General features: G+C 46.4%; 1 protein-coding gene and 1 pseudogene across 4 annotated transcripts in view; both read right to left on the bottom strand.

Annotated features, from left to right (window-relative positions):
• TOM1L2 (target of myb1 like 2 membrane trafficking protein) overlaps positions 1 to 22,106 on the bottom strand; it is a 44,597-nt gene that overhangs the window by 14,519 nt on the left and 7,972 nt on the right. For all 4 annotated transcript variants that reach the window (XM_066640404.1, XM_066640405.1, XM_066640406.1 and 1 more), the window contains exons 2-11: positions 14,502 to 14,586; positions 13,461 to 13,539; positions 13,089 to 13,238; positions 9,758 to 9,892; positions 8,160 to 8,318; positions 7,913 to 8,029; positions 5,214 to 5,347; positions 3,281 to 3,329; positions 3,033 to 3,156; positions 2,251 to 2,371 (exon numbers count right to left, since the gene is read on the bottom strand). In XM_066640404.1, the coding sequence (XP_066496501.1) occupies positions 2,251 to 2,371; positions 3,033 to 3,156; positions 3,281 to 3,329; positions 5,214 to 5,347; positions 7,913 to 8,029; positions 8,160 to 8,318; positions 9,758 to 9,892; positions 13,089 to 13,238; positions 13,461 to 13,539; positions 14,502 to 14,586 (1,153 nt within the window). The remainder of the gene's footprint in view (positions 1 to 2,250; positions 2,372 to 3,032; positions 3,157 to 3,280; positions 3,330 to 5,213; positions 5,348 to 7,912; positions 8,030 to 8,159; positions 8,319 to 9,757; positions 9,893 to 13,088; positions 13,239 to 13,460; positions 13,540 to 14,501; positions 14,587 to 22,106) is intronic.
• LOC136633751 (5S ribosomal RNA) lies at positions 4,798 to 4,916 on the bottom strand (annotated as a pseudogene).

Raw genomic sequence — 22,106 nt, 5'->3', positions numbered from 1 at the left:
ACAATTTTATTACAATAAGGGTTGGGAGGGGGGCTTTTGTTTTATAACCAGAATTAAAATGATTGCTGCGGCTATTCGGCTTTACTATGCTTTCTGTTGCTGGTTTAATTTAATATTGCAATTGTTTCATTTATTTGTTTTAGAGATTTATCTTCTGCCTTTATAGTTTAAAAAAATAAACAACAAGCAGAGTGGCTCACAGCAGTTAAATATGCCTAAAATACAAATTCAAAATGAAAACACAAACAGGAGCAAAAACTAAAAAAAAAAAAACCACAAGCAGCAGAATAATGAAACAGTCACAGGCTAAACACTCCCTGGAATAAAAATGTCTTTGCCCGTTGACAAATGGCCAGCAGCGTGGGGATCATTTCAAGCATGTTTTAAGATGCTTTAATTTTTTATACAGTCTCTTTGCCTTGTGGTGGCATACTAAAATAGCATGTTAGCCTACTTGAATACTTCACTAAAAAAGCAGGATATAAGAGGGTTGCCAGATGCACCCAGGAAGATTCCTGCCTCTGTGTTCAGCTGCTACTTCCACACCAGCTTCAAGGGGATGTGGCCCAAGTTTTGTGGGCAGAAGGTTCTGGGTTCAAGTTCAGTCACCTCCAGGCACGTCTGGGAGAGACCCCTGACCCTGAATCCCTGAAGAGCTGATATTTGACAGAACTGAACTAGAAGACCAACACTCAGAAAGAGAAGCTTTGTTCAAATTAGACCCAACGCACAGTCATGTGTATCTTTCTCCTAGGCCTCACAAGCCGCAAATTTAAATGGAAATGTGGGAGGAGTGTTACACACTCACACACTCTTTTAAGTGCTGAACTTCACAAGCACCTTGATCTGTGAATTCCGCACCTGCATGGAGCCCACAGCACTGAAGAAAGCGACTTCACTGTGTGAAAATCTACCCCCCAAAATTAGCCACTGGGGGGAGCCAAACAACCAAATACAAGAACTCATCCCTCGTGCCTGAATGCCAGGCAGCCTCTGGTAAACCTGGAGGTTCATGCACCTAACTGCACCTTCTAATGTAACAGATTGTCGAGGGTGAGGCCCTTCATTAGTTTTCAAGCAAAAAAGCTCAAGTCCACCCAAAAAAACAAAACAAAAAAACTCTCTGCCATTGCGTTACTAGCATCCTGGGATTCTCTGGTCTTTTACTCAGATTATCTTCCGGCAAAGTTTAATAGATTAAGAGAAGGAGTTGAATTTCCTTCTTCTGCCTAATTTTTTGCTGGTAGTGAAAACAGCTGGGAGTATTGCGATTAAGGCAGTGATGCTGTCTCTAAGCTCATAGATCAAGCAGTTAAAGAAACAAAGACAGCAAACATATGTTGGCGGGCAGTCTTCACAACCACCTTCACCAATGCAAACATACCCACTGCGACCCCTCGGAGCCCCTTCCCTAGACTTCTGCATCCAGAGGTGAGGTGATCGGGCACCACAGGCTGAAAGACCCCAACTCCGGAACACTTTACTCAGGCAATCTTTCACCTGGTACCAAGTTTAACGTCTTTTCTGCACTGGATGAAGCCCAGGTTTTTTAAACACCAAATGTTATCATGCTCTCATCTGCTTCGTATTCTTTGCTTTGCCTTTAAAATAGCAATTTTTTTTTTTAATGACAAAATGATTACAGGGCTGGGGATTGAACCTGGGTATGTCAAGCAATGCTCTACCAAAGAGTTACTACCAATACTTTATTGACAATGCACATGGCACTTTACAAGAGAAGGCAAGGCAGGTCCCCTTCCCAAGAGGAACACAATTCAAAAGCAGGAGGTGAAAGGGGAGGGGGGTGAAGGTCAATGGGGTCAGGGTGAGCCCTTTCCCTAATTCCCCACTATAGTGTGAAGAAGCCAACTTGATTATCCTATTCCAATCATTTTCTCTCTCTCTGCACCAAGCAGCAAAAGAGGCAGAATCAACACACAGGGCAGAATTACTGGAAGCCAAAATGGATCATGTGGGTGGGGGGCACTTCTTCCAATTCAAGGAAAGGAGTTTTCATACCACTGCTCCAGGCAAGTCAGTGCCTACAATCACTAAAATGCTTTTGTGCCACTGGGGCTTTAGTAGAAGAAGTGATATGTTTATCACAGCCACTCTTCCCACCTGGTGCCCGATTCAGCCTCTGAAACCAGTCTAGGCTTGGATGAGCCCTTGAGTCGCGGAGGACCTTCTGGCGGATTCAGTCCCCAGGAGCACTTGCTCAGTCCCCACCCACCACCAGCCCCAACATACGTCTTGCGCTGATCTGCCAATGAGCTGCCTCTTGTCTGTGCAAACATGTCAAAGTCGTCACGGGGGTTAGAGTGCTGCGGGAGGGAGCTGAGAGTGCCACTCACGTTGTTTGTGCCTAAATCTACGGAGGAAAAAAAGGAAATTTTAAAAAGAGGCAATGCTTATGCTATTGGAGTAGGTCGGAGTCATGGCTGGCCCAACACCTCACAGCACCGGGGGGACATGCCAAATTTTGTCACCCTCCCATACCTGGTGGTGTTCCAGCCCTGCGCCAACCTGGATTGGACAGAGCAGAAAAGGAAGTGGGGAGGAGAGGAGAGTGGCAGGCTAGAATGTCTCCTCTTCTCCACATTTCCTGTTCTCCACCCCCCCCCCCCACTTCCTTTTCCAATCTAGTAGTGGGAACAGAAGCAGTGGAGGGGAGTGGCTGAATAGAAAGGGGAAGCTCCTCACCAACCTACTGCCTCAGCCAGCCACCTGCGCATTCTTGGCTATCAGGCATATTCTTGGCCCAAGAACCCCCCACTCTGGCCATATGTCCAATAGCCAAGAATGCGCATATAAGTGGTAGGTTCTTGTTTGTGTTTTATTTCCTATATTAACCCATTTGCATGTCATGAGCCTCTGGGATAAGCTGGGGTGCAAGTCCAATCTCCAATGGTCACACCAACCTCCCAGGGCCCCTTGTAACATGCAAAGGCAGCACTGTGGGCTAGCTACAAGCCCATCCCTTTTCTGGCCCACCACCTGCTAGACAAAGATGGAAAGGCAAACACACTCACCGAGTCCAGCAAGCTGGGTGGAAAGCGTCGTGGCTGGAGCTGTACTTCCAACCATTGGGCTGACCACAGCTGGGGAGCCAGGGCCCAGGTCTATTAGGTTGTCCTCTGTCACCTCATTGAGAACCTGTGGGGTCATTTAGGATGCAATAAGAAATTGCACAAGATGAGCATATCCCACTGGGCAGAACCCATTAAACAAAGGGTAGCAATTGTGCCCTGGATAATGTTGCCTCAGTACTAGGACTTACCCCGTTGCTAGCATTCTGTGCCGATCGGCCCAACCTGTATCGCTCAAACCTACAGCAAATAAGAAACAGGAGGGGGGTTAAAATGGACAGCACATAGCACCTCTAAAGGATCTGGGCACCTGAAAAACCTAAGATACAGAAAAAGGAATTAGATTTTCTGAGCTGGATGAGGGGGCACCGATTCCAGAAAAGGACCACAAAGTTCTCTTTATTATCACACCTCCGGCAAGGCTAGAAGCAGCTCCCCTACCCCCAAATCATCAAGCCCTTTGTCGTCAACCAACTGTTTGCAAAGGCATCTCTGTCCATCTCCACCTGCCACTCCCTCCCAAGGACTTGGTGACTATTTGCAGACCCATCACCGGGCAGATGGACTGTACGAAGCCATCAAAGCTGAAAAGTTCGCTTCAAGAAACGCGGTACGAAAGTGGCATGTCAGCCACGTTTATCTGTACAGCTGGAACCCAGATGCCGGCTGGCCTTAATCTAAGCAATGAAGACTGACATTCTTCTTCTCTCCCCACCGCCCCCGCAGGTTACCCCCATGCAAAGCCACATTAGCTCTTCCTACTGCACACATTCTTTTGAGTGTGATCATTTCCAAAACAGATGGCTCCTCTGGACAGCTCCAGGTACAAAGCCTGGGTAGCTCCTGACAACGGCAGGCACGCTGCCCACCTGACAGCTATCTGCTTTGGAAGTGTGAATGCAAACGACGGAGTTTAACAACAGGGAGTTTCTGCTGTTTGCTGTCTTGGGCTCTCTGTATAGGGCAGGTTACCAAAAGAAGATAAACTTCACAAAGCAAAGCAAAACAAAGGAACAAAAGGACTGATGACTCTGCCTCAGTCAACCCAGCAGAAAATGGGCACCTGGAAATTCAGAGGCAGTTGGATGTGGTTGCTAGCCACAGCCATACCAGATGCCACCAAACCAAACAGTTGTGTCTTGGGCTGGAGACAGACAAAACATAGTTCCTCAAGAGTTGGGGGCAACTTGAAAGAGGGATCACTGCCTGCTGCATGTGCCCTCCTTCTGCTTTCACCCCTGAACACCGACATGATCCTGCACATTAGACAGGGTGTCCAAAATGCGTTTGACCAGCAGCTGCAGTGGAACAAGAGAAATGCACATCCGAGGCTGTGGGAGACAATGCTGTTCTGGGCCCCACACGCACTCTCTTTAAAAGCTATTGACCAGCTCAGGATTAAAGACAAAGCACAGCCCGCGCTGGTGCTTGGCTGTTCAACAAGTGGCCTCTCAGAAGTTGCAGCCATACTTTAACAAATATGCTGCCCTCCATTGGTACGAACGTGGCTGTTCGCAGAGATTTAAAACCATGAGGGCCATGAACTTGGAGGGGCGCCAACTGCAGTCAGGGCCTTTTCAGGGATGGCACCCAGAAATGGAATACTCTCCCAAGGAAGCTCACATGCTGCTTCTCCTTTTTCAGACTCCTGTGAAAACTATTTTATTATCTTGGTTGGCAACCTTCAGTCTCGAAAGACTATAGTAGAAGCCTACAGCACCTGGTATTCCCAGGCGGTCTCCCATTCAAGTACTAACCAGGCCTGACCCTGCTTAGCTTCTGAGATCAGACGAGATCGGGCATGTGCAGGGTAACAGTTGCTTAGGCCTTCCCTATCTGAAATGGGGCTGTACCTAGACTTACTGTTGCCAGTGGTTGTTTATGGCTTTATATTTCTACTTCTGCTTCAGAACTGGAAAGATGAGACAGAAACACATTCAATAATAATGCAGGATTTTAAAAATAGTTCTGACCAGAGGCTCATAAGCCTCCTCTTATTCGCTTGGAATCAGCTGCAATGTTTAAGTCTCCCTCTGCGAGCAGCCTGTTTTGGGGGAGAAAAGAGCAACCAATCGTAAGTGCCAGATGGCAGTTATCTGAGGTTCGGCGGGGAAAGCAAGCCACCTCTCGTATCGGAGGAAGACGTTATTCAGGTCGTCGTTCACGTGCAGCAGCTCTTCCGTGACTTCTTCGTTGGACACCCTGGAGATCAGCTCCACAATACGCTGCTGCATGGCTCGGCAGGTGCGGTTCAGTTCCTGGGAGGACAAAACAAAAAAACGGTACACGTTGGTGCAGTGCGTCAAGTGGAAAGAAAATAGTCCAAGCTTTCAAATGTAGCCCTTCCCAGGCTGACTAGCGGCAGAACACACCATCAATTATTATGTAAATTGCGTCACCGGGGGCCCTGATACTCTACATATATAGGAAAAGAAAGGCTCTGCCCCCAAGGCACTTACAGGCTCGAACAGGGGTGTCAAACATAAGGCCCGTGGGCCGGATGTGGCCTGTGGGAGCTCTTTATCAGGCCCTTGAGTTCTCCCAGCATCCCCATCAGCTGCTGTCTGCTGCTGTCACTGCTGAAAGGGCAGCTGGCATGATAATTGGGTTCTCCTACATCTTGAAAATATGCTCGAGATTTGTGTGTTTTGTCTTCTGTCGTTTGCCGCTAATGAGTTCCTGAGTGAAAAAAGTGCTTATTTTCTGCTTAATGACGTCACTTCCTGCTTCATGACATCACTCCCAGCCCTCAGCAGGCATTGTGAATGGGATTCGATCCACTGTATGAAGCGGGTTTGACTCCCGCGGGCTAGAAACGGACACATAGTTAAGCAAAGACAAGCCGGTTTGCTTATCTTTGCATATCAAAGACTGCAGCATGTACCTGTTCTTGGTACAGTTTCAGAGACTTCGCCGTCAAGTGTTGGCAATGGCCTAAGCAGAGCCTGGTCAGCAGTGCCCGACTCTGACATTAGCAAGTGCTGACCTTTATGAACAAAAGCTACTCCCACCCCCACCCCCTCTCCTTGTGCTTTCTTCTCCCGCAGGAGAGGAGATCCAGGACTGCAGCGGAACGACGACAACGGTGACGGCACATAACCTTCGAGAAGAACAGCGAGCAGCACTGGCGAGCTGCCCTTGCTTGGCCTGACATTCTGAACGGCGGATAAATCACACCTCGTGCTCTCCAGCTGCTTTAACAGCTTGACGGACGCATTTGCCAACCGTCAGTTTCAATCCCATCACTTTGGAGCCAGATTGTGACATTTCTGGGGTATGGGTGCAGCCAGAGGAGAGCTGGCGGGCGGGCAGACGGGGGCCTATCTATTCTGCTCAACTTCCACTCCATCGAGAGCTTTCCATTTATTTGTTTATTGATTTCTTGTTTGTTTTTGACAAGGAACAACCAACAATCAGCCGTCTTCCCACACTGGCTCAGAGGCACCTCTTTGTTCAGGTAAGCTTACAGAACTGGGGGAAGGGAAAGAGAATGGAGGGAAGCAAGATCATCCAAAGAGCCAGCAGGATCAGGCCAAAGGCCTGTCTAGCCCAGCACCCTCCTTTCTGTAAGATGCTCCCAGGAAGCCTGCAAGCAAGAGAGGGAAGGGGAGAAGAACTTCTTAATCCTTTTCCCTTGCACCAGGTGTCTCCCAGCCCTGTCAGGTTTAAAGGTAAGTACCAACATCTTAAATTGGGCCTGGAAACTAATTAGCAAACAGGGTCACTGGTCCAAAACATTCCACCTGGAAGAGCCCTGCTCACATTTCTGGGAGAGTCGCTGCTCACATCCTTCCTTCTCTGTCGACAGTCAAGATAGACCATCATTTAGTGTTGCTTGGGATGTTCACACACATTTCTTTTGTCCGGCTATTGCCTCTGGCCAAACAGGTCTGGCAGGTTTTTTGGAGTACTCACTACAAAACCTTGTGAACAGAGATACACTGGAACAACCGTACAATCCAAGGGCAATTATCTCTCTAGGAGAACACACTCTTTTAATTTGCTGCGATCCGAAATAATTCACTGCCAGCCCTTTGGGAAGAGAATGGCAGGACAGAAACCCCTTGGATAACATTAAATCAGTAAATTTAAAGGACTTTAAAGCCCTTTACGGCTCGGGCCTGGGGTATTTGAAGGACCGCCTCCTTCCTTATAATCCTGCCCGTGCTCTTAGATCATCGGGGGGGCCCTTTCGACTGTGCCGGCACCAAGAGAGGTGAGAGGGGCGGCGGCCAGGAAGAGGGCCTTCTCGGTGGTGGCCCCCGCACTCTGGAATACCCTCCCCTTAGAATTGAGAACTGCTCCCTCTTTGTTAATATTTCGGCGTGGACTGAAGACCTTTTTATTTCAAAAAGCTTTTAATTGCTGACAGGCTGGCTGGCTTTCTCGCTCTTTTTTCTCTTTTATATTAGAATCCACGGGGCTTGTTTTAGATTTTTTTAATTATGTGCATCTGTTTTAATTATTGTTTTTAATTGCTATTTTTGTATTTTTATTGTTGTAAGCCGCCTTGTGTGCCCATGGGGCAAAAAGGCGGCATATTAATCAATCAATCAATCAATTAAATAAAAACCTGATGGATGGAAGGTAAAGAGGTGAAAGCGAATGTAGGAGTTTGCCTTTTACTGAGTCAGGTCCATGTAGCTTAGTACTGTCTACGCTGACTTACATCAGCTGTCCAGGGTTTTGGGTTCAAGGGTTCCACTTTGATTACAAAGGATGATCCAGACAAGTGCTTGGGATCAGCCTCACCGAAGGCAGAGCTGGTGAAAGAGGAAGGCTCAGAAAAGGTCTTGTGTCAAGCTCAACTCTTGCACACTTACCTGTAACAATTCAAGGTCTGATGAGTCTTCCTGCCCGGGGACCATTTCCGTGAGCATCTCAGACATCACTTTTGTGTTTCCACGGACAACATCTAGTTCGCTGCGCAGCCGTGCGATCTGTTTGGAAAGATGCTTGCTTTTTAAGCCGTTTCCTCTTGAAGTCGCTTGCAATTGAAAGCACACAACTTGGAGGCTGGTGCACGCCCTGGATCACCCCCACCCCTGCACCTCCCCGCTTGCGGGATACCTGCTCCGTATTTGCCAGGATGGGGCCGGTCACGTTCAGAGCCGGGGTCGGAGGGGTTGAATATGCTGGAGGGGAAGGCGAGATGTAGGAACCGGAGCTCATCCTTTGCTGCGACTGGGACTTGTGCATGTTGGCAGCTGGGTCAACTTCGGGAACGCTCTAGCAGCGGACAAAGACAGCAGTGCTCAAAATAAGCATCACGCGGTACATCTGGAATCACTCTCAAGGGAAACCTAATACAGCTATTACCCCTGCATTAAAAAAAAAAAAAGAGCCAAACCCTTTACCTGGCATGGCTGCTGCTGGGAAGAGCCAGGAACCACAGGCTATCCAGGCAGGCGCCCCAAGTACAGGAACAAAACAATAGCATCTGATGCCAGCCACCTGGCCCTGGTTGCTTGGTAGCACACCCTGGGGTGGGGGTGCTCTTTTCCCCTGTGGTCATCCAAGCAGCTCTAGAAGCCGCAGCTGAAGCAGCAGTGGTCACATCCCTCCCAGCTCTGCCTCCTGCCTCATTATTTTGTTTACTGTTTGTTCTACAGTGCAACCGCATTTGATTCTGATCAGCCTTGGCTGCCCTCCTGAATGTTAAAGTGGGGTACGTATCCCTCAGTATGTGTATGAACTTCCTGGTTCTCCAAACCAAGCTGCCATGCAGTGGCCGCAATCGCATTGGGGGAGCAAAACAGGTCTGGCTTCAGGAGTGGGCGGGGGGGGTCCAATGCAATGCATTTGTGCGGGGGCCCCTTCCCATGGCCCCCCACTCGCCAAACAGCCGCAACAATCCCATCACTGATGGTGCCGTGCGTGAAGTGTGGTGGTACCCACCAATAGTTGGTGGTGATGTGATGACATCATGGCCAACTGCTTCCAAGAGGCCCATTTTGGGCTGTAAGGAGGAAGGGGTAAGCGGGAAGGCTGACACAGTGCTCCGCTGACCATCATGGATGATTCCATGCCAGGGCGGTGGGGGCAGCAATGCAGGGCCCCTCTGAAGTGTGGGGCCCAATTTGGCTAAATTACCCTAAGGCCGGCCCTGATCCTAGCAATGGTAAGTGAGAACTGCTTCCCCGATGGCTGCTTCTGCGATGGCTGGCCTCAACAGGAGCCTGGTGCCTCCTCTGTGACGAGATGCGCAGGAATGCAGAGGAAGGGAAAGCTCTGCTCAACCGGTTTTGGTGTCTGAAACCCAACTTCTGACTTTCCTATTGATAGGAGGGGAAACTTAGAAGAAATATTCATGGAGGACTGGTATATTGATAGTGATCAGGCATGAAGAGGATGTGGACCTCCCATGCTCAGAGGCAGCAGGCCACTGAATATCCATTGCTGGGGCATACAAGCACAAATGGGATACTGCCACAGGGCCTGGATTGCATTCCACTGAGAATCAATGTGCAGCATAGGCTCCACAAAGATTCCTTCCTGTGCTTTTCTTTGCAGAACAAACTGAGAAGGAAAATTTCTCACCATTCAGTTCCATTCACTCAAACAGAACTCATCCCTATCAGGTCCTTCCACAGTTCAGAGAACCTGCAGGAATCAGGGATTCTCTAACCATTTCTACTCCTCTACAGTGGACGACACAACCCGCTTACCCTCTGGGGTGTGTGTATTGGAGACAAAGCATCCAGATCAGCCATTGGAAATTCAACCCCTTTCCTTTTGAGTTCTTCATAAATATGGACAACCCCGGTTAGGTCAGGACTGCTTCGAAACGCATCAGCCCAGGCCTGGAAAACATACATACAGGTTTGTCACACAACTTTCACACAAACTGAGTTCTCATCCATTGTGGAGCCCTGTCTCTTAGTCTGAAGAAGGGTGAAAGGGGAAAAGGGAGGAGAGAATCAAAACTGGGAAGTTCCAGAAACATCTGATGGCTTTTAGAGCAGAACGTCCTGTATGCAAAGGAAATGCCAGTTTCACAAAAAGCTTTTGGCTGGTACAGAATCCACAGGTCATCAATGCAGCCTTTTGCTGTATTCTTGCAAAGACAGAAAATGTGTCATCCTGATGCTGTACCCATAATGCACTCTATCAGACATTCTGGTACTACATTGACCTTTTCTTTCTGTCAGGACTATCTACTTAAATAGAAGCATTAGACAAAAATCTGCAAAGTTTGCTTGTTACACAAGAAAGACTATAAGGCCAATAAAATTTCATGAGAAATGGCTTACTGTAATCAACAGCAACTGTAAGTCCTGCTTTAAAAAAACAAAAGTACTGAAGAAGCCTTTGAGGGTCCAAAGAAAGAATGAAATAAAACCCAGATCCAGCCTGGCCAAAACTAGCCTCTCCCTCCTAAGCAAGGCCCACCAGCAGAAGGCTCAGGGCAGGTCTTCCTCTGCTCTTGCCTAGGCATATAAAGACAGGAGTTTCTGTGGCCCCCTCCATTTGTTCAACATCTGAATACCCGTGAGCTTTTATTGCATTTGCAGCCCTTTGGTGCACACTGGGCAGACAAGATTTCTCCCTATCAGATAAAGTGATAAATTTGCATGCATGGGTATGAAAATCTGTATCTGTTCATACGCTATGTAAGAAAAGAAAAGTGTGTTTTCTTTTAAGCCAACAGAAATTTTTACATGTTATGAATAACTGCGCTGCCCACACCCCTCCCATCTTGGCCTGCTTTCCAATTTGGCTTTGCTAAACACTCCAGAAGCCAAATACCCAGATTCCTTTAGTCTCATAAAGCCAGAAAAGAGCCAATCAGGCTTCCATTCAGTCCTTTCCACCCCCAAGATAAGGTATATATCAACTAAATTACAAGCAAAGATCAAAACAGCTCCAAGAGAAGACTCACAATTTCTCAAGAAGCACACAGAGGAAGCCTCGCTGTTTATCCTATGGGCCTCCAGGCAAACGCATCATTACTTGTACACGAACGGCTCCGCTTCCCAATACTGTTAATTAAGTGAATTGATTTGTAGTTCTCAGTTGCAAAAGGAGCACCAGCCAATGGCAGAATGGCAGAAGGAACGTGATCTTTGATGGGCAAGGCTGATTGGGGTTTGAGGGGTCAGTTGCCAGGGAAGCGTCCTTAACAGAAGTTCTCTTGTTGCAGAAAGAACCACAGCCCCCTTGTAGCATCTTGGAATTTTTTATTTACAAGAGGAAGAGCAGCAAAACCCATTTACGCAGAGCACCATTTCAGATGTCTTTTATCAAAAACCAGCCAAGCAGAACAGAAATGGGCGAATGGGAAGGTGTCTAGTTAACAATTACATAAGAGATTCCATTCATTCATTCATTTATCATTTGGAAGGTGTTTGGACTGTTGCATTTGGCTCAATAGCCGCCAAGATCCACTGCCTTATGAGGAAGGCTAGCCATAGCATCCCACGGGGCCTGTTTCAGCAGTTTAGGGCTAGCGAATTCCCAGTCGCACAGAGCCCATGACAACAGCAACAGTTTATTAAAAGACACACCTTCAGTAAGACACCTTTCCCCCTAACTTTTTGTCCGAGGACCCTCGGGATGGCTAAAAGCTTCAATAATAAAAGTCAATGTAGCTTTCAGAGCTTGATACCATAGTCTTTCGAGACTGAAGGATGCCAATGATGATGAAAAGCCAATGTAAAAGAAAGAAGAGCAAACAGCCAAGCGAAGATAACACACATACAAACATACTCAAAACAGAAAGGAAGAGTAGAAGAGTCAATACAGAACTTGTATCACCCAAGGCCAGAAGCCTTTTTGTCAAGTCACATCTCAGTTGCTTGATGAAAACAGGATAGCTTATGTTACCTGGGCAGTGGCGGGAGGAATAAATATATATATTATCATATTTCAATGGGGGGGGGGGAAATGAAGATTGAGTTGCCTTATAATGAGTCATATCATTAGTCTAGCTATTAAACACATCTCCCCTGATAGTGGCTCTCCAAAATCTCAAGGCCTCTCTCTCAGACCTCTGAATTCATTCATTTCAAGTGGAGACGACATGGACTGAATCTGGAACCCGCTGCATACAAAGTATGTGCCCTAACCACTGAGATTCAGGCCCATCTCCATATGTTAACTCCGTGTTTCCCAAACTGTGGGCTGTGACCCACCAGTGCACCCAGACCTGATTGTTGGTGGTCTGTGAAACTGACAAGCTGATAGCTGTCAATGAAAATGCATGGATCCCTATGGAAAGTGAAACTGAGCCGTGTATGCCTCAGTCCACTCCAAAGTGCAGGCCGAGATGAACGCAACACCACCAGAATGCTCCCAATCTGATGAATGCAGGCCCCCAAAAAACACTCAAGAAATTCCACTCCCAGCTGACAAGGAAAATGTATTCCTTTTGCCCTATGGAAAGTGAAACAGACACACATGAGCATTTACTACATGCCTTGGCTCTTATGGAAGCCCAGGCAAAGAGGACCACAAGGTCACCAGAATGATCTCAATCTGATGAATGTGGAGTTCAACAATCGCTCCAAAAGCCAGCCCACCCCCCCAACATAGTAAAAAGGATAAAAACAGACGCTTGAGCAGCTGGTAAAGTGAAACGGTGTGGTTTTTCTAGTGTCACAAAGCTAGGTGTGTCCCAATACAGCAAAGGTTTTCAAATTGGGAAATCACAGTGCCCCAAGCATGAGGTCCTCTACTTTTGTCCATTTAAGGGGCAGGAGGAGGGAATGCAGTGATGCAATCTCCAGGAACGTGCCCCTGTCAGGGGGGCCAGGGGCTTTCTCTGACTTACAGGTCCCAGGAGTGTGAGGAGTCCTGTGGACCATAAGATTTTATCCATAAGATTTTATCCAGCCCTCAGCAACTTGTCTTTTTTGTCAGAGCATTTGCTACTGTTCGACATCTTTACTAATTATATATACTTCCTCAGTTTAAGCTTGGAACTATTTCTTTATAACTGTCGCACTTATCTGTTCTGAATCATATCGCAACCTAGAATTAAAAGCTCTCTCTACTGACCTGAATTAGTGCAAGTACTTTATCCTGGACAATGGTGGGAGGGTTGTTCTTGGGAGAGATGATTTTCACCAGGACTCCGTCAATAAAGTCACGGTTTGCTACTAGGATGTGAAAGCGATGGCCACAGTTCTTTACGCAGGTTTCCAGTACCTAGGCATGAAGGATGAGTTACAGGCAGAGCCAAGAAAGAAGATTAATTTCCCCATTAAGCCATGTTGAGAAACAGGCAAAGATTGATAAGCTGGAGGTCCATGCCTTTTGGGCTTCTACAATGGCACAAGAGGAACCAGGTAGCATATCTTGGAAGATAAATGTGGCCCAGGGGCCTCCAGCAGCTCTCTCTTGAACCACACAGTTGTTCACCCCACTCACCGTTAGAGCCAACATAACTTCTCTGTAGTTTTTGTTTCCGTTCAACCTCTTCTTGAGCGCTCGGATGGCATCCTTTGGGCTGATGGGATAAAACAGAACCAACCGGTAAGAGGCAACTTTCGCTACTGGTGCTTCTCACAATGCAAGGAATACCGTAGTAAAAACTTTAGATGTCTCAGTATTTGAAGATGGAGAGAGTTTTCCCCTGCAGGAAAAGCTCTCAAAGAACTTTAGCAGTAGAGCAGACTTCAAATGGTCTGAGCCTCCCTCAGTGCAACTACACACAAGCCAACACATTCAGGACCGAGGCCGGGCAGATACACCTGTACTTACAAGACGGGAAAGCAAAGCAGGTGGCAATTCTGTAAGCAGGAAGAGATTTCCTGTTGCTCCCGGCCACATCAAATACAAAAGGCAAAGAATGGCCTGTGACAAAATGGCAGCACTAGAGTCATGCTCTGTTTTTCAGTCCACTCAAAGTAACTGGCTGGGGTAGTAAAGGGATCTTGTGCCCCCCTTCAGCAACCGCCCACACCTCTGTAGGGAGCTTCCTTCCCCTTCATATTTTCTGTCTGTGGTTCTCAATCAGTGGGTCATGACCTGATTTTTGATGAGTCGCGAAACTGAAAAGCTGATGGCCGGCAAGGAAAATGTATTGTGCCCTATGGAAACTGCAACAGAGGAGCACATCTGCATTTACTCATGAGTAGGCAAATGTGCCTCTGTTCATTTCAAAGGGCAGGCCAAGGGGGACGCAATGTCTCTGGAACCGTCTCAATCCAATTAATGAAGCCCCCAACAAACTCTCAAGAAGGAAGTTGCCCTCTAAGCTGACAAGGAAATAATGCACAAACCATCAGTTTTGCACTAGCCAGTCAACCCAACATACCATTAGGTGCAACCTATATGCTCTGAAAGCAATTGTGGCTGAAACATCTTCATTCTCTTGAAGAACAGGGATGCCTACCTGACAAGACACCCATAGAGTGCAAATAATCCCCCCAGCAGTAGGCAAACGTACTATATAGGGTTCACACTTACCCTTCTTCTGTCTCATTGATGATGTCACATATTTCCATGTTAAGTGTCCAGTCTTCACTCTGCAGGGAGCCATCCGTGGCCTTTTCTATAAAACAGAGCACAGACATTGGTTCACTCATCTCTGGATTTAAAATCAAAGACAGAATTGTACTGGGGGGGGGTGTGAACTATCACCTTCCTCTGTCCCGATATTGCTTTCTTGCAACCAAGAAAAGGAAGCTTCTACAAATTAGAAATTAATCAGGTTATTTTTTTCCCCCATTTCTCATTCTTTTCAGCTGAACCCTAATTACAAAAACGAGCAGGCATGCTAGTGAGTTCAAACTTGTGGGCTAGTACCTTCCATGGATTTATTTGCAAAGCTGATTTTATACCCACAATCTTGATTTACGAACAATTCAAACAGATGCAAGGCTGGCTCATTCGTGAGACCTCTGAAGGCAGTCACCTTAGGCGGCAGGGGGCAGCTATCTCTGTCTCTCCACTCACCTACACTTGTCCACCTGCTGCTCCCTGGTTTAGAAAAGGAAGGGAAGGGAACATAAAAACAAGTGCAGAGGAGTGATGGGCCAGAGCATCAAAGATGTCTAGTCCACCTTTCTCCTCCACCACTTTTCCTTTCCCATTGATTCAGGGTCGATTCAGGTTTGGTTTTGCTCTTTAATGAGATCAGTGGGAATTCCCCTAGTTTCAGCCAGTCACATCTAAGCCAAATGCCACCACATAAGGTGGGACAGGAAGCCGTTTGATTTTCTCAGTAAACCGCTTTGTGAACTTTTCCTGGAAATGCAGTATATAAATTCTGTGAATAATAATAAATATTCTATGCTCTAATAACGCAGTGGTTTCCAAAAACCTGCAGGGGATTTGGGATGGGCAGGGAGTGAGGCAGGGAGAGGGGCGGCAATGGTGCCACAGCGATCACAATGCCGCTGCCGCCAAGGGGCTTATTTTTTGTCTTGGGGCAGCGCTGGCCTCCTGCAGTTCCCGGAGGCTTGCAGCCCTCCCCCCCCCTAAAGCTTCTGTAAACAATCCTTATCTCCGATCAGCAGCTTTGTCCATTTCCCGGGAAAACCAGAAGTAGCTGCTGATTGGACATAAGGATTGTTTACAGAAGCTTCAGAGGACATTGGAGGGGGCAACAAGGCTTCAGGACCCTGCAGGAGGCCAGCTCTGCCCCTCCCCCCAGGTAAAAAACAAGCCCCTTGGCAGCGGCAGTGCTGTGATCTCTGCACTATCACTGCAGTAGGAGCAGGGCCATTCTCCTTAAGGGGGGTGACGTGCTTTCAGGTCCCCTGGTGGCCAAGCCGCTTCAGGACTGACTCAGTTCAGATAGCTTAAAAGGGCTTTGGGAGTTTCCACACATCGAAGCCAAATCCGATTGGTTAGAATTCCCATAGTCTCGGCCAATCATTTCTCTAACCGCCGCCTCATAGGGGTGGAGACTTTCTGTGTCGAACTGGTGAATCACTACAATCACTTATGGGGATATGCCGGTTGAGAGCATATCAATATGGTATGCCAGTTGAGAACACAGTTTTTATAGTGCATAAAAAATCCACTATAGGGTTCATTCTCCAGCTTGCTCTGTGCATGAACTACAAACTGCCAAGTCACCACCAGGTATCATCCACTGATTCCAGGTGGATCAGAAGTCAATCCATTTTTTGAAAGGGATCAAAACTGAATCCTTTTATGAAAAGAAAGATCAGTTAGAATTCCCCTTATTTGAGACAGCACTGAAAACCACATCATGCGGTAAGAGAGCTTCTATGTTGCAACATGACCGGCAGGCCCAGGAAACCGTAAGGCAGTTTTGTTACAATCTCACAGTCACTACTTATGTTGAAATCTGTGTGTGTTTTACATGTGTCACTGAGGACAAGGCCACAGACCCACTCCACCCTCCTAAAAGTTTTCAAAGTCACATTTCCCGTAAAAGGCGTGCTTATTTTTCTGCCCGCATAGTGAGAAGCGCTTCACACAACAGTTAGGAAGGGCTCATTCCTGACATCCAAGAGCTCTTTCAAACATTTCAAAGGTTGAATGACGCCAATTTTATTTCTCAACCGTCACACTGCACAGCCAGGCTGCCTCTTTGTGTGCTGGGATGTAAAGAAGCGGTGAATCATGCGATCACAGCATCGCGTTGGCGCAGCTACTGAGCTCCGTGAGCTCCCTATCAGTCTCTTCGCACCAGCTGAAGACTCTGCTGAGGAAACAAGCCATGGCTTGTGCGCTTCTTGAACGGGAATTTGCTGCTGGCTCTCACTTGGCTATTTCTTTGGAGCTTTTACGACTTGGACTTTGCCTTATGGGTTTAATTGTTTTGGATTTTTATGCTTTAATTCCTGGATGTTCACCTCAATGAGGATTTCCTCAGGAACGGAAAGGCACGACAGACACTTTTTAATTCAATAAGCAAACTTTGTTCTCTAGGGAAGCCTCAAATCTTCTCACCAGCTTCAGATTCCTCCTTCTGCAATGTGTGAAAGGAACTGGTCCGTGTTTGGAAATACCAGCAACTAATGAAGAAAGAAGCTAACAACTGAAAGAGATGCTTTTTTCCGTCTCTGAAAGTGTTCTGTTCTCCGTTTTACCCACAAAGACCGAAATGAAAGTTTGGAATCAGAAGCTAGTGATCTTTCAGAAACTGATAACAAGAGGAAGAAATTCAAGACGACGCCATTGTTAACGGTTGCATTATTGTTTAAATTACCTGAGAAAGTTCTGGAGCTGCAACCCTTCCCCAACCAGTGCAAGCCTTTACGGAAGCCCAGAGCCCACGCCACCTCCGAGGAGTGTCGTGGACCCCTTAAGCACCCACTGCCTGCCTATGGACTACCACTGCCCTACAACTTGCTCCAATAAAGGAAAATGTGAAGGCAGACACCAGATTGTAAGATAATGTCTTTTAATGCTCCACTCTCAAAACATGAAGCTTAATGATGCATTATACACCAACATGTATATGAGAGTGGTAGTGTTTCAGAGCGTCAGCTATTTCTTCCTTAGTCAAAAGTACATTCCTGATATGGTCACAGGCTTTGTACCAAAAAGAAAATGACATAGACACAGGGTGATGATCTGACACGCACATCTCGTCTATACTTGTCTCTGTTGTCCGCAATTTTATTTTCTCAGAAACCAAAAAGAAGTCAATCCGAGACCACGATTGATGTCTCTGGGAATAAAAAGTATAACGTTTTTCCTCTGGGTGTTGATATCGCCATATATCTTTGAGCTTATGTTTTTTCACCTGGTTCAAAACATATTTAGGAAGAGAAGTTTTGGATCCAGTTCTATCCTTTTGTGGATCAAGCACACCATTAAAATCTCCACCAAATATAACCTCTCCTCCTCTGAATTGCTTGAGCTGATGCATTATCTTCATGAAAAATGCTTTCTTTGCATGCTTTGGTCTATAGATGCATACAAGAGTGAGCATTTGATTTAAAATCTGCACTTTAATCATAACGCAGCATCCGTCTTCATCTTTCCATTCTCCAACGACACGCAGCTTCTCACGTTCACAAATCACAATGGCAACACCATGCTGGCTTTTAGGAGCACAAGACGTATAAGTGGTCCCTAAGCCCAAATCATTTAAAATATGCTCTGAACCTTTTTCAATATGAGTTTCTTGCAGAAAGATGGCATCTGCTTTTCTGTTCTCAAAGTAATGAGAACATTTTCTTCTCTTACGTACACCATTTAAGCCATTAATGTTTAAAGAAACCAACTTTATCTCTTCGTATCCTAAAAGGTATGGTGACATGTCGTACTGAATCGTGGTGCGTGCTCTGCTGTATTCCGTTGCGCTGTACCTTGCCGCTCCACAACTGAGTCTTGGACTCCATTCAGACGGCTTAAATACCTAGTATTGCCATGGTCTCAGCCAATCACTTCTCTCAATGCCACCTCATTGGGGTGGGGACTTTCTGTGTTGAAACAGTGAATCACCACAATCCTTTAAGGTGAAATTTGGGCTGAGAAGATATTGAGACGTTATGCCACTTGAGAACGTATTTTTTAGAGGGAATAAAAAAGCACAGGGTTCTTTTTCTTGCTTGCTCGTTGTAGGAACTGGCAGGTCAGCACAGGTATTGACTACATTGAACCAGTGACTCCGAGCAACAAGTTATGCTGATAAGCAATATCTTCTCAGCCCAAATTTCACCTTAAAGGATTGTGGTGATTCACTGTTTCAACACAGAAAGTCCCCACCCCAATGAGGTGGCATTGAGAGAAGTGATTGGCTGAGACCATGGCAATACTAGGTATTTAAGCCGTCTGAATGGAGTCCAAGACTCAGTTGTGGAGCGGCAAGGTACAGCGCAACGGAATACAGCAGAGCACGCACCACGATTCAGTACGACATGTCACCATACCTTTTAGGATACGAAGAGATAAAGTTGGTTTCTTTAAACATTAATGGCTTAAATGGTGTACGTAAGAGAAGAAAATGTTCTCATTACTTTGAGAAAAGAAAAGCAGATGCCATCTTTCTGCAAGAAACTCATATTGAAAAAGGTTCAGAGCATATTTTAAATGATTTGGGCTTAGGGACCACTTATACGTCTTGTGCTCCTAAAAGCCAGCATGGTGTTGCCATTGTGATTTGTGAACGTGAGAAGCTGCGTGTCGTTGGAGAATGGAAAGATGAAGACGGATGCTGCGTTATGATTAAAGTGCAGATTTTAAATCAAATGCTCACTCTTGTATGCATCTATAGACCAAAGCATGCAAAGAAAGCATTTTTCATGAAGATAATGCATCAGCTCAAGCAATTCAGAGGAGGAGAGGTTATATTTGGTGGAGATTTTAATGGTGTGCTTGATCCACAAAAGGATAGAACTGGATCCAAAACTTCTCTTCCTAAATACGTTTTGAACCAGGTGAAAAAACATGAGCTCAAAGATATATGGCGATATCAACACCCAGAGGAAAAACGTTATACTTTTTATTCCCAGAGACATCAATCGTGGTCTCGGATTGACTTCTTTTTGGTTTCCGAGAAAATAAAATTGTGGACAACAGAGACAAGTATAGACGAGGTGTGCATGTCAGATCATCACCCTGTGTCTATGTCATTTTCTTTTTAGTACAAAGCCTGTGGCCATATCAGGAATGTACTTTGGACTAAGGAAGAAATAGCTGACGCTCTGATACACTATCACTGTCATATATATGTTGGTGTATAATGCATCATTAAGCTACATGTTTTGAGAGTGGAGCATTAAAAGACATTATCTTACAATCTTTATTAAAAGACATTATCTTACAAGCAGCAAATGTGTCTGCCTTCACATTTTCCTTTATTGGAGCAAGTTGTAGGGTAGTGGTAGTCCATAGGCAGGCAGTGGGTGCTTAAGGGGTCCACGACACTCCTTGGAGGTGGCGTGGGCTCTGGGCTTCCGTAAAGGCTTGCACTGGTTGGGGAAGGGTTGCAGCTCCAGAGCTTTCTCAGGTAATTTAAACAATAATGCAACCTTTAACAATGGCGTCATCTTGAATTTCTTCCTCTTGTAATCAGTTTCTGAAAGATCACTAGCTTCTGATTCCAAACTTTCATTTTGGTCTTTGTGGGTAAAACGGAGAACAGAACATTTTCAGAGACGGAAAAAAGCATCTCTTTCAGTTGTTAGCTTCTTTCTTCATTAGTTGCTGGTATTTCCAAACACGGACCAGTTCCTTTCACACATTGCAGAAGGAGGAATCTGAAGCTGGTGAGAAGATTTGAGGCTTCCCTAGAGAACAAAGTTTGCTTATTGAATTAAAAAGTGTCTGTCGTGCCTTTCCGTTCCTGAGGAAATCTTCATTGAGGTGAACATCCAGGAATTAAAGCATAAAAATCCGAAACAATTAAACCCATAAGGCAAAGTCCAAGTCGTAAAAGCTCCAAAGAAATAGCCAAGTGAGAGCCAGCAGCAAATTCCCGTTCAAGAAGCGCACAAGCCAAGGCTTGTTTCCACAGCAGAGTCTTCAGCTGGTGCGAAGAGACTGATAGGGAGCTCACGGAGCTCAGTAGCTGCGCCAACGCGATGCTGTGATCGCATGATTCACCGCTTCTTTACATCCCAGCACACAAAGAGGCAGCCTGGCTGTGCAGTGTGACGGTTGAGAAATAAAATTGGCGTCATTCAACCTTTGAAATGTTTGAAAGAGCTCTTGGATGTCAGGAATGAGCCCTTCCTAACTGTTGTGTGAAGCGCTTCTCACTATGCGGGCAGAAAAATAAGCACGCCTTTTACGGGAAATGTGACTTTGAAAACTTTTAGGGGGGTGGAGTGGGTCTGTGGCCTTGTCCTCACTGACACATGTAAAACACACACAGATTTCAACATAAGTAGTGACTGCGAGATTGTAACAAAACCGCCTTACGGTTTCCTGGGCCTGCCGGTCATGTTGCAACATAGAAGCTCTCTTACCGCATGATGTGGTTTTCAGTGTTGTCTCAAATAAGGGGAATTCTAACTGATCTTTCTTTTCATAAAAGGATTCAGTTTTGATCCCTTTCAAAAAATGGATTCACTTTTGATCCACCTAGAATCAGTGGATGATACCTGGTGGTGACTTGGCAGTTGGTAGTTCATGCACAGAGCAAGCTGGAGAATGAACCCTATAGTGGATTTTTTAATGCACTATAAAAACTGTGTTCTCAACTGGCATACCATATTGATATGCTCTCAACCGGCATATCCCCATAAGTGATTGGGTGATTCACCGGTTTGACACAGAAAGTCTCCACCCCTATGAGGCGGCGGTTAGAGAAGTGATTGGCCGAGACTATGGGAATTCTAACCAATCGGATTTGGGATTCGATGTGTGGAAACTCCCAAAGCCCTTTTAAGCTATCTGAACTGAGTCAGTCCTGAAGCGGCTTGGCCACCAGGGGACCTGAAAGCACGTCACCCCCCTTAAGGAGAATGGCCCTGCTCCTACTGCAGTGATAGTGCAGAGATCCCAGCACTGCCGCTGCCAAGGGGCTTGTTTTTTACCTGGGGGGAGGGGGCAGAGCTGGCCTCCTGCAGGGTCCTGAAGGCTTGTTGCCCCCTCCAATGTCCTCTGAAGCTTCTGTAAACAATCCTTATGTCCGATCAGCAGCTACTTCTGGTTTTCCCGGGAAATGGACAAAGCTGCTGATCGGAGATAAGGATTGTTTACAGAAGCTTTAGAGGGGGGAGGGCTGCAAGCCTCCGGGACCTGCAGGAGGCCAGCGCTGCCCCAAGACAAAAAATAAGCCCCTTGGCGGCAGCGGCATTGTGATCGCTGTGGCACCATTGCCGCCCCTCTCCCTGCCTCACTCCCTGCCCATCCCAAATCCCCTGCAGGAACTTGGAAACCACTGCGTTATTAGAGCATAGAATATTTATTATTATTATTACCACAGTATTTATATACTGAATTTCCAGGAAAAGTTCACAAAGCGGTTTACTGAGAAAATCAAATGGCTTCCTGTCCCACCTTATGTGGTGGCATTTGGCTGAGATGTGACTGGCTGAAACCAGGGGAATTCCCACTGATCTCATTAAAGAGCAAAACCAAAACTGAATCCAGTGAATCAGGGCAACAACTTATGCTGATAAGCTTTTTGAACACATA

Source organism: Tiliqua scincoides, chromosome 13 (assembly GCF_035046505.1).
Source record: "Tiliqua scincoides isolate rTilSci1 chromosome 13, rTilSci1.hap2, whole genome shotgun sequence".
NCBI lineage: Eukaryota > Metazoa > Chordata > Lepidosauria > Squamata > Scincidae > Tiliqua > Tiliqua scincoides.
Note: the sequence above shows the minus strand (reverse complement) of the source record. Positions and strands in the feature narration are given on the sequence as shown.